The 16,816-nt window shown below is 34.9% G+C and overlaps 1 protein-coding gene across 4 annotated transcripts in view; it reads left to right on the forward strand.

The window, feature by feature from the left end:
* UBE3C (ubiquitin protein ligase E3C) overlaps positions 1–16,816 on the forward strand; it is an 84,671-nt gene that overhangs the window by 18,707 nt on the left and 49,148 nt on the right. For 3 of the 4 annotated variants that reach the window (XM_074831682.1, XM_074831691.1, XM_074831702.1), the window contains 7 exons: positions 1,168–1,321; positions 2,100–2,320; positions 2,601–2,755; positions 4,823–5,010; positions 12,175–12,261; positions 12,956–13,113; positions 13,666–13,898. In XM_074831682.1, the coding sequence (XP_074687783.1) occupies positions 1,168–1,321; positions 2,100–2,320; positions 2,601–2,755; positions 4,823–5,010; positions 12,175–12,261; positions 12,956–13,113; positions 13,666–13,898 (1,196 nt within the window). The remainder of the gene's footprint in view (positions 1–1,167; positions 1,322–2,099; positions 2,321–2,600; positions 2,756–4,822; positions 5,011–12,174; positions 12,262–12,955; positions 13,114–13,665; positions 13,899–16,816) is intronic. The other variant, XM_074831697.1, reaches the window with a different exon arrangement.

A 16,816-nucleotide genomic window follows, 5' to 3' on the forward strand; every position in this document is an offset into this window, starting at 1 on the left:
TGTAGCACATCTATTTTACTTGCCTAGACATAGCTAAAACTATAGAAGTATTCGTGTTTGTCTCATTGCTTACCCTATAATAAATATATCTTCCAAAATACTTTCGTTCTTTTAGTATAATATTCAGTCCTCACAACTGATACATGAAATTTTATCAAAATGTTAGATCATAAATTTTAGTAACTATTTCAGCTTTCTGATCACTTATAATGAAAAAATAAGGGGTGGTTGTGTGCAACTACAAATATTCTGTCTCCTAATAATTTATGATGGTTTATTTGTAAAGAATCTGTAATCAGCTTTTATTAGTATGTGTTTTTGCATATAATTTGTCTTCCATGTGCATCTTGTCAGCATTGCTAAGTTATTCCTTTATGGTGACTTCCACCTGTTACATTGTTTGTCAAGTTAGGTAGTCCCCAGCAAAGGGTCTCAGGCTGGACCCCTCAGTGATGCGACACTATTTATGCATTTACCGTAGTTGTGGAACTTGCGTCTTAGTTTAGGAGTTCTTTCAGCAAGAGGAAGTTGGCTTAAGAAGAATGAAATCACGTGATTTCATTTGTACTTCAGTGACACAAAACCAGATTGCCCTCTATGCATGTCTTTATGACTTGGGTGGTAATGCATTTTATTACTGTTTGAGAGGTCCTTGTTTTGGAAACAGTAATTGTATTCTTCAGCCTGCTAAGGCAAGGTGTTTACAGAATTGAGACATTCTGCCAACAGCAGTCTTACCTGTATGATGCAGTCAGTTTTGGAATAGAGGGGACAATGAATCCTTTCTGAAAGTTGGAAGGACAGCTGTCAAAAACATGACTAGAGTCACTCGGAGGAGAAGAGAACATGTTTTTCATAGGTCATTGTTTAAAAAAAATCAAATTAGTCACTTCATCAGCAGGAGTGATTGGTCTTTGAAAATCAATCTGACTCTGAATGCAGTGATCTATCTTTGATTTTATGAAGTGATGTTTCCAAAGAGGTTGCTGGTATATCCTGTTAGTTACATGAATGTGACTTAGACTAGTGTAAAATGTCTTCCTAAGTAAAGCTTCATGCAGTGATTTGTAAGGTATTTTTCAGGTTAATGTTAGGTATATAAGTTGTTTTATACATAAAAGAAGAAAAATAATACTGTATTTAAAAAGTGATATTTCTTATTTGCAGGCTACTACAAGTCGCTGTATTTGTTAATTAACAATAAGCTTCCCTCCAGTATTGAGTATTCTGATGTTTCTCGAGTCCCTATTGCAAAAATACTTCTGGAGAATGTTCTGAAGCCATTGCACTTTACATATAGCTCATGTCCAGAAGGTGCAAGGTAAACAAAATAGTATTACATACCTGTATACTTGTTTGTTATTGTAGAGGTGTGCAGTTTGTTGTTGTTGAATGTCTAGCTATTCTTTCAGTGCTGTTTGTTGCTTTTATTTGCAATAGTAATGATTTTTTGGTAATGCTGTATGTTGATGAAACAATGTACAGTGTTTAAGAAAACAGGCAATAAAATGCTGAAGAGTACAATAAACAGAGCACAGAGAACAGCAGGTATCACAATACATAAGAACATAGGTGTAGAAAAACTTAGATGAGAGCAGAGATGCAGCTAAGGGTAGATGAAAAGAATTTTAGAGTTAACTTTGTGTCAGGAGCTGAGATTTATGTAGAGAAATAACTGAATCATACAAACAGAAAGAGTCACATACGTAGAAAGATGGAACAAAAATCAAATTCTGGTGGTATCATGTGACTTGTGTTAAAGGAGTATTTTTAGGGAAAAATGACTAATTGTGCTTTTTAAAGTTATTTTTTATTTCAAGATTATAGACAATGAATTTAACTTCACAATAGTTTTCTGTGAGTTCGTGAAAAGTTTAAAGGATAAAATTATGTGTAAGATCATCAGGAATAGGTTGTAGTATACGAAGTTCATTTTTGAGAAATCTGAGAAATCTGGTTTATTAGCACACGATTGATGGAACCCTTGCAGTCTTTTTGATGGACGTGTTCAAACTTCCAGATTGATCTACTATTTCATGGATTTAGTTGTGGGAAACTTTGCCTGTATCTTCTATAAAGACGATTTTTCTTCATTTCAGGCAGCAGATTTTTGCAGCCTTCACAGAGGAGTTTCTGGCAGCACCTTTTACAGATCAGATATTCCATTTCATCATTCCAGCGCTTGCTGATGTGCAGACCATTTTCCCTTATGAACTCTTTCTGAATGCACTATTATTAGCAGAAAGTGGATGTTCAAGAAGAAGTGATCAAGCCCCATGGCTTTTTTACTTTGTCTTAACAGTTGGAGAAACATATTTGGGTGAGAAAGCTGAATGGCCAATTTGTTATTTTTTCGTATTTGACATGATAAGTTATGTATTTCCACAACGTGGTTCATTGCCAAGCCAAAAGGACAGTTTGTGGATAAAAGCCTTGGAGAGATCTGTTTTATTAGCTATTCTTACCCCTTTCAGTAAAAAATACACTTAATTTGGGAAGATTCGGCATGATGCATTTTGGTCAGGTATTTCTGGTCAAATATATTTTATAGTACAGTGTGATCTGGCTAACGATCTTTTATTTCAATCTATGTGCTATAGGATCCCTTTCAGAGGAAGGACTTCTTGTGTATTTGAGGGTACTCCAGACTTTTCTCTCTCAGCTGCCTGTGTCTACTGCTGGTACAAATTGTCAAGATGCAAACAGTGATTCTGAAGATGAGGATGAAGAGATCAGTAAAATGACAACTACACCAGTAAGCAGTACAGAATTTCTCTGAATGAATTTGTATTATAGCAGCAGCAAATAGAGGCAAAAACATGACGATCGTAAGCCTAGTATTTTTCTAGTTATGTGTAAAAGGGAGTATGTTTACTTCTTAAAAATAGATGGCTGCTCACTATAAGCATATGGATCTGGTTGCTTACATTAAAACCAAAACCCTCGCTATAATAGAAATCTTAAAGTACAGGTACTGTACTGAAGGACAGAGCTTTTATTTAACAAAAAAAGTTTAAACTTCTCTTCTTTAAATTTGTATTTTACAGGCACTGTATTAGTCTCTGTATTCTTTAAGTCAGTGATGATGCTAAGGTATCACGAAACATAACCAACCTGATCTTCCAACTTAGTATTTTCATTTTTTTTCCCTTATGGAAATATTACAAGTTCAGCTACAGTCTTTACCCTGTAGAATTAGCTCTGTATCTAAATATATCCACTACCTTGGAAACCCTCAAAGAGGGAACACCTGCTTTCTGTAATAATATATAGAGACTGTATTATAAATAGAACTTTTGACTACAGTTTAAATTCCCACCAGTAAAATGAATCTGTGCTAACATTAACCACCTAACACTCGGATCAAGGCTTTGAACAACCAAAGTTGGAGAGATGCAAATTCAACAGTTTCTTACTTGCCTTTGTATGATCACTCAAAACACACTGCCATTCAAAGGACTTATGCAGTGTGCAGTCTTTCCTTGTGAAATGTGTGAAATGTCACCATATTTAGCATTCATTAAAAAAAGCCTCATAGGTTATTTTGCCTCCCCACACTGAGCTGGGAATTCTAGATTTCTGTGTCTCTTGGGCATTCTAAGGCTTCCTGGCATTTTCTTGGTGAAGTGTTGAAAGCAAAAGCATACTAGCTCTTCTAAGAGATACTGTTGCTGTAACGCCTCTGTACATTTTGTGTAAGGTGATGTACATTTCTGAAAGATGCAGCGTTTTTAAGACCTTGATATTGAGAGTAACCTCTTACAAAGAGCCATACTGCTGGGGAATACATGCAACCTTTTACTTGTGCATTTTTAGATGCAGTGTGTTACTGTTACCCCAAATGTTTGCCAAGATAGAGTGAATAAAATACTTAATTTGCCAGACACGCACACGCTGTATGTGATGTAAATACTAGCAGATTGTACTTGTGGCTTAGAGAGATTGGTGATTAGTTAAAAACAAAGCATAAATTTCTGTTCACAGGTAATTTACAGTAATTTGTAAATTAGAGATTATCTGCTCTGAGGAGGCTTTAATACATACTACTATTTATTACAATATGTTTTCCTTATGTTTCTCCTGTGAGTTTTTTATGTATTTCATATTTTCATACATGCCTGTCTTACCAAAAAAAAAAAGGGGGGGGTGGTAGGTGGGGAGCTCCTCTTTCTTAAAAATTCATAATTCACTAATTTGTAGCCTTCAATGAGCCAGGCTACTTTGCTCTATTGGGGGCTAGATAAAGAGAGGAAATAAGGAAAAGAAAAGGTTGAGCTCCACTCAGTTCCAAGCCAAGAGAAAGCATTCCTCTTCCTATACTTCTGGTACTACCCAGATATGTACTAGCCACCCTGAAGTTTTTTGTTGTTTGTTAACCCATGGATTATGAATATGAAAATACTATTTTGTAAAGGAACTTAGAGTAGATACTCATTTCTGGATTTCATCTCCAATGCTGACTGATGACAGTGGGGAAGAGATGACTATTCACGTATTTTATGCCAGTAAATGATCTTGCCTTATTGTATCCAAGTCTTGCAGAACATGCTTACATTAAAGGGAGTCTTTCCCACGGGCCTAAGTGAAAAGATCAATGCCACAACCCAGCAGTTGCCTACCTATGGATTTAAGCTGGCTCTTCGGTCAGATACTTTAAGAATGCTACTGGGATATACATATGTGCTTAGATTTTAATTACTGTACAAGAAAACTTTATGTTCTAGTGAAATTCTAAAGTATGTTTTTGTTTTTGTTTTTAAAAAAAGGGGGTAATTGATCATTAAAAAGACTTAAAGCAAATTTTTCTTTGGTATGTTTGTAGGGTGATGGGAGAATATCAGTTCAGTACATAACTGAAGAGTGTCTAAAGAAATTGGATACAAAGCAGCAGACAAACACTCTACTGAATATGGTTTGGAGAGACTCAGCTAGTGAAGAGGTCTTTACCCTGATGGCATCAATCTGCCACACGCTAATGGTACAACACCGAATGATGGTGCCAAAAGTCAGGCAAGTATAAATGATAGTGATGTTGAACTGTTGTACATCTAAAATGGGTTTTATTAGCTAAACTTGATTTAAATACCCCGTGGGTTCTTTTCTGTGTTTTCTTTTATGATCAGCTGAAATAAATAAGAATGTCAGAATTTAAATAATAATTCCAGGCAAACCAAAGAGTGGATTCTTTTTTTCTTATTTTAATTCTTGTTCGTTGTGCTCTCTCTGGAGTGATAGCTGAATGCAAAAGTGTAAGCTCTGTTTAGTGAATTGCAAATAAGTTAGTATTCTATCACCACATTGAGGACTATGGAGGTGGTGTTTGTGATGAGAAAATCATGTACAAAAAGGGATTACAGAGGTTCTTGAAGGGAGTTTATCTGTCTCCTTGCTCAGAGGTGTTAAGTGTCATTCTAGCAGAAGTTTGTCTAGCTTGTTTTTAAAACTTTCAGTGGTATGGATTCCCCAGTCTCTCTAGCTAGCTGAGCATTGAAAGCAACTTGTGCTCTACCCTCTTTAATATATAGCCAATATCTTTCTTGCTACAAATTAAAATGATTCCCAAATACTGAAAACCGCTGTTGTTGTTTGGGAAGGGCTTTGGCACCTGAGATGGACATAAAAGACTTGTTTGTTTCTACAGCATTCTTTTACAAAGTCTGCAAATCACAAATATCAGTAACAATGAAAGAAGATTGATTTTTGACCTTTTTATTATCAGACTAAGACCCATAAGTATTAACACTGTTCTGATGCAAGTAGGTCTGAATAAGTATGTAGTTGCTGGTAGTAAAGTAAGTATTTAGGGAATGCTGTAAACATAATCAATTCAAACTGCATTGTAAACAGTGATACAGAAAACTAATTAGGTGCTATCTTAGCCCAATGGTGTTTATAGCTGTTAGAGGAAGTAAGATGTCAGTGAAACTGTGATCGCTCGATTAGGGTAATTAGGTCTTTGTAGACTAATTGCATTAGAGCAGGATGTGAGACCTGAAGATCATAGCAGCAGTTGAATTAGTATGCCTGCTTTATTGTTGCAAGTAGTACATTGCCTTGGATAGTAATTACTGAGTTTAAATGCATCACTGCTTTGACTTGAGGTTTGCTGGTGAACTGTGGGGAAAAGGGTGTGTAATGAATAAAGAAGTCACACAGAACTTTAATTATATGAGTATGGCATCTATTTCCTCTGAGAAGCTCTGTTGGGTCTTTGCAGTTATTTGTGATAACAAACTAGTTACACATTGGATAAATTCAGGAGTTACGAAAGCTCTACTCAACATCATATAACAGAAGGCAATTTACAAATTTTAACTTTTGAATAGCTCCAAAATAGTTGAGTGTACTAATTTTAGAAATAAGTTGTAGAGGTAGTGGTATTTGTGTCAGTAATACCAATGGAATTACTTTCATAGTCAACATGAAGTTAATTCATAGGTAAATTAAAGTAGACATTTAGTTACTAGTTTGGACTTCCAAGTCAATCGTAAGTGTTGGGTTTGCCAGGCATCATCGTATCAGGAGGTGTCAAATCTTTTGTCCTATTCTCAGTGCATTTTAGACCTGGCCTAAGTTACCAAGCAGCTATTCTAAACATTATTTTTGACTGTTTTTTAAAGGACACGTGATGCTTGTTTTAAAGGGAGTAAACATTGTGCCATTTCAAAAGACAACCAAAAGATTTTTCACTATTAATTTTCACTTTTTTTTAATTGCCTGATGATTTTTTTTATTGCCCAAATAATTTTGTCAAATTTGATAGTCTTTTGAAAGACGCTTCACTTGTTGTGAAACTTAACTTTTAAATTACTTAATATTCAAAGTATATCTATTTAATTAAACCATGTAGAAATAGTTAAGCAGAAATACTTTATTTAAAATTATTTTTAATGCAGTCTAAGAGCTCAGAAATGCTCTTTTATGTTCTATTTGGAAACATACTGGGACAAATGGTTTAAAAGATTGAAAAGGTTGTTACAAAGACTTCACTTATTTAACAGTATTTACAACTGTAATAGAAAATAATGATAATTAAAACCATAGAGGCTGCAAATCTGCAAAGTGGGATGCTGGATAAAGAGCATAATAACTGAAAATAACTTTTCAATAACTGAAGAAAATTAGGCTAAAGTTAACACAGGCTTTGGAAGGGAGGAAACAGCAAATACTTCTGTATCGTTTTAATAGTTCTGAGGCTTTTCTCCTTCTTGAAAAAAGGTAACAAACTCATAGTACAGACTTATGTCACTACATTCAAGCTTTTTTTTCTTGTGGCTTATCAGTACGTCTTTGATTTGACTGATGATGAGAACATTGGTGTTGCTGCTTTAGCTCGGTAGTTTCTTTGGTTTTGCAACAGAGACCAAGAGAGAACAGGACAAGACACCCAAAAGTACAATGTAGTGTTGAACAGAAGGAACAAGCCTCTAAAGTTTCTTTCTGATTCTCTACAGAGAGTGGTGAGATCCATAGGTGGATTACTGGAAAAGCACATTGCTTTGGGCTAGTTGTAGGAATTTTGATAAATTCCAAATTAAGTCCTGGAAAGATGCAATTAAGCCCAATTAAAGAAAAAGGCCACAAGACTGGAAAAAGTTAGCTGTAGCTAATGTTAAGTAAACTAGATGAGAGGTGTAGAATAAAATAGTGATTGTAAAGAAGTCATTGGGAATTGTACTTGTTTTCAGAAGGGTGGGGCTTTCATCTTTTCACTGTAAAGTTTAGATATATTATACAGGTATTAAAAAAAGAAATCTTGAATCTTGGAATGTAGTTCTTATTATAAAGAGATTTTCATGACTTTTGTTCAACAAAACTGTGCTTTAAATAACTAGTAAATTCTGTTTCTGCAAAATATTTAGGGGTGTAATTTAATACCATAGACTTCAGGTCATGACTACACTTAATATTAAATAGTGAGGGAAAATGTGCTTGTACTGGGTTTTCAGTCACTATCATCTGTCTAGCAGTGCCCCAGAGTGATTGCTAATCTTGATTTAACAGTTTCATAGTGACCGTACGTTACCACTGTTTAATTAACATAACACTGCTAATCTTAGCCTGTGGTTGAAAATTGTTTGAAAAACTGACATTCTGGTGTAGTATGAGCAGCCTGTCTTCATATGTGTGCTGAAGATACTTAGGCTTTACATGAGGCTATTTTAGTAAGTCTTTAGGGAATGTTCTTACACTGTTGTGTTTTTCTTAAAACCAAAATAATTGTATGTGAATTTTTTACTTTTGTTTTTTTTTTAAGCTTCACTTTACGTTCTTGGTCCAACACAAAGAGAGGCAGAAGCATAAAGCAGCCTGAAGAGCGGTACAGCTCATTTAATGCCAGCTTTGCATGCTCTCTCGTACCTGTGACACCTTGCAGTTCTGAAGTGTCAGAATCTGCTGCCCTGGCAGCAGTGACCTTACGCAGACTGTATGAGCTCCTCTCATTCTAGTGTATTCTCTTCATTAACTTAAATGGTCTCAGTGGGAAACTGGGCCCAATTTATGACCTAGACTGAAAATCTTGCCTTTAACTAATTAACTTGTAGTGGTGCCTCAGCTAAATTAAGCTTAATGGGTCGTTTAATCTGTCCCATTGCGCAGGAGGAATTTGACACTTTTTAAGCCAGAGGTGCCCAAAATACTGTTCTGGCAAGTACATATAAATCATGTAGCCTTTGTGGACAATTAGATACCTACAGAGAGAAGCAAGGTTTTAAATAAATGATCGTTATGTATTTACTTTTGGTAGCAGATCATTTAATTAAGTATGATTAAAACAGATACTGAACAGAAATCATTGGAGTGAATTTAACTCATATATGACAATCTCATAATAAAGAAGTTGGTGGTATGCAGTGAGATTTTCAAGAAGATGCAGAACCACCAGATGGGGAGGGGTAAAAACCCAGGGTTTAAGCTTTAGCCATTTGGTTTGTTTTTAGAATAGTACAAATATTGAAAGTGAGACCTGTGAGTTAGATTATAAAAATTTACATAAAAAGAAATGATGTCTAATCTTTTTGATTTCTAGTGTGTTTGTGTTTTTTTCTTTAAAGGAAAAAGTAATCAAGATTGTATGGACACTCAAGCTTTGCATTAACTGATCTCTAAACTTTGTGGATATCAATCCTTTGTCTTCAGGGTGTATAAGCTATCACTGTAATGTTCTGCAGTTTATCAGGAATTATTATCTTGTGCTGTGTCATTTTAATGTAGGTCTATCTGGAAATGCTGTTTTTTAGCAGATGCACATCTTTTCTCTGCCAAAGAAAGACCCAACGAGATAGGTTTTGACCTATTTTAATTCTCAAAGTTTTTGGTTTTTTATTTCTTAATTTTTTAATTTAAATTTTTTTAGGCTTTTTCATGTTTTTTTTCCAATGTGAAGCCAAAAATTTTGAGACTTCAGTACAGCCAATTTCTTGAACTTTTGCAGAGATACGACTTTCAAGACCATCCTTGCACTGTGTGGAGGTTTTTTTGTTAACAATTGTTATCTTCTACTTTGAAAGCCAATTTCTATACTTGGAGTGGGAGACTAGTAGATTCTATCTGCTGTCATTCCTTTCCCAATGAGTTATATTTCAGGTGAATCTAGTGGTGTAAAATTTTTGTAACACAAGGCCTAATTCACCCTTCTCTGTTTAGTTTGCAGTTTCATGTTTATTTTCTGGAAATAGTATAGAAACTTTAGAATTGATGAATTCATCTGCTTCATATTTCATAGGTGTTTCATATTGACAAAATAGGCTGTATGATAACATCTTCTACCAAATTTGCATTCTTGTATTTAACCAGATTTTCAGGGAAGGGAAATGTGAAAGTTGAATACATTCAGGATTTCTGGAATTGGGCCATGAAATATAGCAGATGCTACAATTGACTGCCTGAATCACGGATATGGAATAAAAATGGCCAAAACTTAGACAAAGGTTATTATTATAAGCTCTTAAGGTTTGTCCTTTTTTTCCCTTCATTATTGCTGAATATTGCTAGAATGAAAAAATGAATTACATTATGATAGGTTCAGTGTCCATAATGTTTGTTCATTTCTGCTAAAACTATTACATAATTTCCAGGGATGATTGTAAAATTAACAAGTTTTTACTTGGAAGCCCTATGAGACCTAACGGCACTGTGCCAAATTACTTTTCATTTCAAATATGAGGCTGAAAACTGAAGGTCACTGAGGAAATTTCTCATTTCAGAAACCATTCAGATATTTGAACATTAAAATACAAATCCTTATTCTAAATTAGCCTAGATATAATAAGCCCTTCCTTACATGATAATGCATAATTTCCACCCAAATGTCAAAATAATGTGACTTCAGAAGGAAATAAAATTCCCATGTATCAAATTCAGGTTGAATTTTTTCAAAAATTCCGTATATTTAAAGTAGAATTTAATTTTACACTAAAACTTATCTTAAGCTGACATTAGCTGCAGTTGCTTCAAATTTGTCTCAAACTTAGTAATGATCACCGACATGCAGCTTCTCTGGAATATGTCAAGCCCCTAGCTCTTTCAAGGTAGTGAGTGATCTGTGTATTCAAAATGCAAAGTTTTTGAAACAAGAGGAGTGATACTTCAGCAAGGATGCACTGCAAACCAGAGGTTGCTTGCATTTCATTTTCCCTTCTGCATGCTCCCATTCTATTTCCAAAACTCCTTGTACCTATGAAACTCTGTCCTTTCTGTTTAGTGAAGAGTTCTGCCCTTCGCCGTGCTACTTTATCCTCACACAGTTCCTTGTCTGTGCGACTGGCTTTTGGTGAATGCATGTGAAGGGACTGAAGAAGGGACTAGCTGGGTGGATGCACGAGAGAGGCTGTACTTCAGTGAAGGCAGCAAAAAGAGCCTGCAGGGCTTCAGCAACCAGTAAGCGAGGACCCAGAGGCATATGGCACTATGCAGTATTTGCTTAAGTGGGTGTGTAGGTTTTCTTGCAGTTTTTTTTGTTTTAATATCTTTAAATGGATTCCTGCTTAAACCATTCTCAAATGATTTTAAGTGTTTACTGATGTCTTTTTTCCTTAATGTAATGTGTGCTTCCTTTCCTTTTGCCATCTGGCAAATTTTAATTTATCCATGTGGTCCATAATAAAGATTGTTATTTCAGGCAGCAGCTAGTCTACCATCCCTGCTTCCATTTCCCAGCCTCCTACCCCTTGTATGCATGGTCACAGGGAATTTTGATACTATTGACCTCTAAGAGGAGATGTGGACCTGAGTATCTGGTTTGCCTTATTTATTCTAATAGTAATTAGGAGACCTAGGAAAGTAGCATTTAGGATAACTAACTGAATTCTTCAATATCTGCAAAATGAATATTTAGTCCATCAAATCCTGTTTGGTTTCCTAGCAGACATTAATTGTTTCACATGATTTTTGTCACATACGTTGCTTCCTGCAGGGGAAAAAATAGGCTGGGGGAGACTTTAATTCCAGGAAGCTTTTTATTTCTCATTTCTATAAAAAGTGTATTGTGCCATAATCATTTCTGAAATAATATGGTTAAAGTCAGTCCTGTGTATAACTGACTTGTGAACATAAACATTTATTTTTACAGGTGTATAAACCTTTTTCTGTCTGCAGATGGATTAGTATATGTGTAGCTGTCCTGACAGGCATTGTTCCACTGATGCTGTTACATTTGTATCTGCCATGCAGAATGTACTAGTTCAGTTGCTCCATAATTCTAAATCAATAGTTGCTTCTAGCATAAAGTAACTGTAAGGTATTTTAATATACTTTTAGCAAAAAATTGGTATGTTTGTTAATGTCAGAAGGACTACAGAAGTGACCTGTTAACTAGTTGGTGTCATTTTCTGTATTAGACTTAAAAAAAATCCCAGATAAATAACTCTTGAGTTCGTGTTATTTTTATTAATGTGTGTTTAATTCTGGGGAATACTGAAAACTTGGGTTTATATTGTGTGGTTTGTTGCTCAGTTAATGAAAACTTTATTTTAGGTATAAGGATTTATATGCTTGTTTTTCAGCTTTTGGGGCTTTCACCAGATTTGATTAGAATAAGAACTTCCATCTTGGGGGGGGGGAAATTAAATTGTTGATATTTGAGAAATGCTTGACAGAAAAGTTCTTACAGAACCATTGTATTTTGCAAATACAGTATTTTGGAAGACAATTTGTTTGAACTTCCTCTTGCAGGCTTCTTTATAGTTTAGCCTTTAATGCCAGATTCCTGAGGCATCTTTGGTATTTGATATCTTCAATGACTACACGAATGATTACAGGGTATGTATTACACCATTTCTGAAACTGAGTCTTTGTTAAAATAGAGCATATCTAGTGAAAAGATCATGAGGCAGTTAGTGGTATGACAGTGCTCGTGGAAGATGGCTAAAACCAAAACTGTAATGGTTGCTTAGTTCCTGTGATTTCATAAAACTGAGTAAAATCTTGGAAATTGGACAGTTGTAAATAAATAAAATCTTTACTTAAAATAAGATGGATGTTCTGTAGTTTTTGGAGTGCTTACTAGCATCAATATAACAAACACTGACGCCCCAGGTATTTCATCCCAAGCATGTGAGTTTTAGCTCATATACTTTTATTAGCCCAGAAACTGATGGTGCCGGAAACATGTTCCCAGGAGCTGAGACACTGGACCTACAGATTTGTTCTGTGATGACATGCAGATTAGCTCTCTTTGTTTCGTGTCTGTGTTCTAAACCAGAAAGTATCTGCAGTCTGTAATAGTTAATGCCGAAGTTTATATATCATCAAGACACTGAGATACTGTAGTGACAGAAACTTACAAAGAGTAGCCTTATTTTGCCAGAATGGGAAACAGTACTTACTTATCTGAGAGTGCTGTCCGTATTTTGCTGTAGGAACTACTACTAAATATTTTTACTAGAATGCTGAAGTTAATACTTTTAGAGTATTTAATTAACCATCTCTTTAATTTTGCATTTTATATTTTAAGGTCTATGGTGCCACTCCTTCAAGTGATTTCAAGAGGCTCTCCAATGTCCTTAGAAGACTCTAGTCGAATTATCCCTCTCTTCTACCTTTTTAGTTCTTTGTTTAGTCATTCACTTATTTCTATTCATGATAATGAATTCTTTGGTGATCCAATAGAAGGTGAGTTTAAAGCATACTAAATAGCAGTGCTTTGCAAATTGTGTTTGTGTAAGGCTATGGAGTTTTCTGGGCACTGACTTGCTGACATCTGTGGGGAAGGCTTTTCTGGGCTGACTTGCTGATAGTCCCCTGAGCACTCAGCTGTCAGCTGGCTCTTTCATGGTGATTGCATTTAGAAAAAAGAGGAAAAAAAAATGATGGTCTGTACCTTGGGAGACCTAGCTTTACAGGGTCTGATATGGAAGTTCTTAATCATGATAATTTTTAATGACTTAGTGAAGAGAGTGAAGTTCTGTAGTCTAACATAAAAATTTAACATAGCAGGAATCACAAAAGAGAATAAGAGAATATTGTAATTAAAATCATTGTGACTGCAAGCAACAACCTGATCACCTTTATAAATGTATACTCATTCTCTTTTTTGGTGATGGTTCTTTTCTCTACCTTTAGATTTTGTGTGTGAATACTAAAGTTCCAATGAAATAAGTGGGTTTTTTTAATAACAAAATGATTAAGAAAAAAGTTGTTTAAGGAAACCTCTGCTTTATGTAGTTGTAGGTCAAAGACAATCATCAATGATGCCTTTTACACTAGAAGAGCTTGTAATATTGTCACGCTGCCTTCGAGATGCATGTTTAGGAATCATAAAGTTGGCTTACCCAGAAACAAAACCAGAGGTTCGTGAGGAATATGTTGCAGCATTTAGAAGTGTTGGAGTAACAAAAAACACGGAAATGCAGCAGTGTATACAGACAGAGCAAAAAAGATGGATCCAGTTATTCAAGGTAAATTCTGTCAATTTTTAGAACATATTTAAATAAAATTTCCAGGCTTATGCTGAAGATACAAGATTAGTGTTTTTGACACATATGCTAAACCTTGAGTAATTCAACGCTTGATAACTGTAACAATTTTTTTTTTTGCTCCTGGCAACTCTTCAGTTAAATTTCTTGCTTATCCTGTTTATAAAAAAGTTACTGTATAGAATATAGGTTTTAACTTGGACTCCCATTCAGCAACGTGCTCAAGCATGTCATTATAACTTTATGTAGATGTGAAATTCTAACTGAATCATACATTTACTCAAGTACTTCTCTATTAGAAGCTTCACTGAACTGGTACCATGCTGTATTGGTTTTGTTGGTGTTCTGCTAAAATTTGGTGGTGGTACTCCTTTTGGGTTTGCTGGAATACTAATGGGATGGTGAATCTGGCTTAGCAAATGTAAACTTAATGTATGTTCTTTCTGGATATCTACCAATGTATTTCTGCTAGTTTTATCCATGGCATCATACCTAAGACATGAGTTAAGAGAAGCTGAAAATGTTGGCAGGAAAAAACCTAATATAACTGTTGCTGAAAAAAAGGAGTGCTTGACTTGTCATGAAAATTCTGCAGCAAACACATCTAGTCAGCTAAAATTGCTCATTAAAGAAGTGGGAGCAGAAGAAATGCATTTTCCAAATTGAATGCTAGATTTACAGTCTGTTTAATACTGGCGACCTCTCGCGCACTAATGTTCAGTTCGAGTCATCAGCTGTCCCTTCAGGTCTTTTTATCACTGCTTTTGTCAAGCTATCTATTTAATTGAAAGAAGTTAATTGAATGAAAATGATCAACTAAGCTTGTATTAATATTGCTAATGGAACTTTCTTCTTGGCCATGTTTGGAGAAAGATGTCATGCAAGACTTTAGGAAAGGCCCATTAAGGCTTGCACTTAACCTGATGGGCTAATTAAGGAATGCTTATTCATTCTACAAGTCTAAGATAGCCTCTATCCAGCCTATTCTCCCTGATTTTACAACACATTTCACTTATGCACATAAGCATTAATAGCAGTGAGAGTAACTGATAATGTTTTGATTGCATTGAATATAGTCTTAATGCACCACTGAATTTGTAATTTGCACGGATTGATCTAATATATGTTTGCACAATTTAATTTAATTACTTGTCTTTAAATTGCCAAATAAACTTTCGATTTAAAGGTCACAAGTGAAAACCCCAATATGTCTATTTTTCTAAGGAGGATGGCATGCTAGGGATATTTTTATGTATGCAGTTTATTTCATGCCATCTTCTATTTCTTCTCTTTAGTTTGTCATATTTAATAAAACTTTTTAAAAGCTGCTTACATTTCAGGTGAACTTGATCATATTTTGCTGTCATGGAGGAAGTTGTAAAATCCTGAGTTACTCTGTCCCACTTTGGCAGTCAGGAATTAAACTCACAGTGGAACTGTCTGAACTTGGTGTACTCTTACTATTTTCAGGAGCCAGAGTGGTCTTCCATCAGCTGAATTACAAATGTAAATCTTGAGGGTATCTCAAAGGCTCTGGTTCTACCTGAAAAAGTAGCTAATAACAAAACTTCCTTCAGAAACATATTGTTACAGATAAAAATTCAACATGGCTAAAGTTCACTCATCAAGACAACTACTGTACAGCACTGAGTCTTTCCTGAGGGCAGCTGCAAAAGAACATCTTGCCAGTAAGCAGGCAGTGATATCTTCTTCCAATTCATTAAAACAGAGCTAAAGTAGTTATTCATAAATTTACACAGAAAGTACTTTTCTTTCTTTTACACTATGTCAAATATATGAGAGATTTATCTTTGCTAGGGCTTTTGCAAGCTGTCAGCAGAGAAGGTGGCACATTCCCTCCCTATCATCTATGTTTTTAATTTATCTTTTTTTCTTTTTATTTCTCACACTTGTTTTGCGTATTTTCCATGCCACTGCTGTCTAATGAAATACATTCTTATATATGTATCCATGCAAATACAGGCTTTACTTCTGCAAGGTAGTGGTAAATCTGAAAACAGTGAGACTGCTGACAATGATGTGCGTTTTTACTAACAGATTGGAAGTCTTTGGTAATATTTACATGTGAAAAAGTCTTTATTCAGCAGAATCCCCCTTTTTTGGTTTGGTTTAATATTGATTAGTGTAGTCAAGTGTTAGAGATTCCATAGAAGGACTGAAGCTATGAGTACATGAAAATGGACTTTGTCAAATAAAAGAATTATTTCACTATTTCAAAGCAATCCTATGAAATTAAGTTGCTAATTTTGCTGAATTTTAGTTTTGAATGTTACTCGCACTTGGTACTTTACTGGAAAGAAATCCTCATATTAATATTATTTATTGAAGTGAGTCTTTCCTTTCAATGAAATACATACTTATAAAAATTTTTACAAAGGAGTCCTGAGTTTAGATTGATAGTGTTCTCAGTGTCCGTTCATTATGTAGAAGGAACTCCAGTCTCACTTAATTTGGTTCATCTTCCTTTAAGGATTCTTTAACTGCTTGTAAAATATTTTATTAGCATGTTCTTCATGTGGATAATTTTTCTGATCTTTTTCTTTTTTTTTTAAATTTCTCTTATGTACAGTGGTAATGGGACCACAGAGCTTCAGTGACTGATCTAACCTGCCCTTATAAAATTCAGTGCAAGGTGATGAAAATTCCTGTGTAATCAGACAGTTCCCTTAATAGCATTCTTTGGTCTGTCTTTATTCAAGATGTTACTTTACAAACTGGATCTTAAAAGGTCTTTTGTGCAGCATCTAGACACAGAATCCTTTAGAAGGCCCATTAAACTCTTTGTTACTCTTAACACCTGCCCATTAAGACTGTCTTTTAGCAAGATTACTTCAGAAAAGCTTTGTGTATTTTTTTCTATTGATTTTTTCAGATGCTGT

This window comes from Strix aluco, chromosome 1 (assembly GCF_031877795.1).
Source record: "Strix aluco isolate bStrAlu1 chromosome 1, bStrAlu1.hap1, whole genome shotgun sequence".
Lineage (NCBI taxonomy): Eukaryota > Metazoa > Chordata > Aves > Strigiformes > Strigidae > Strix > Strix aluco.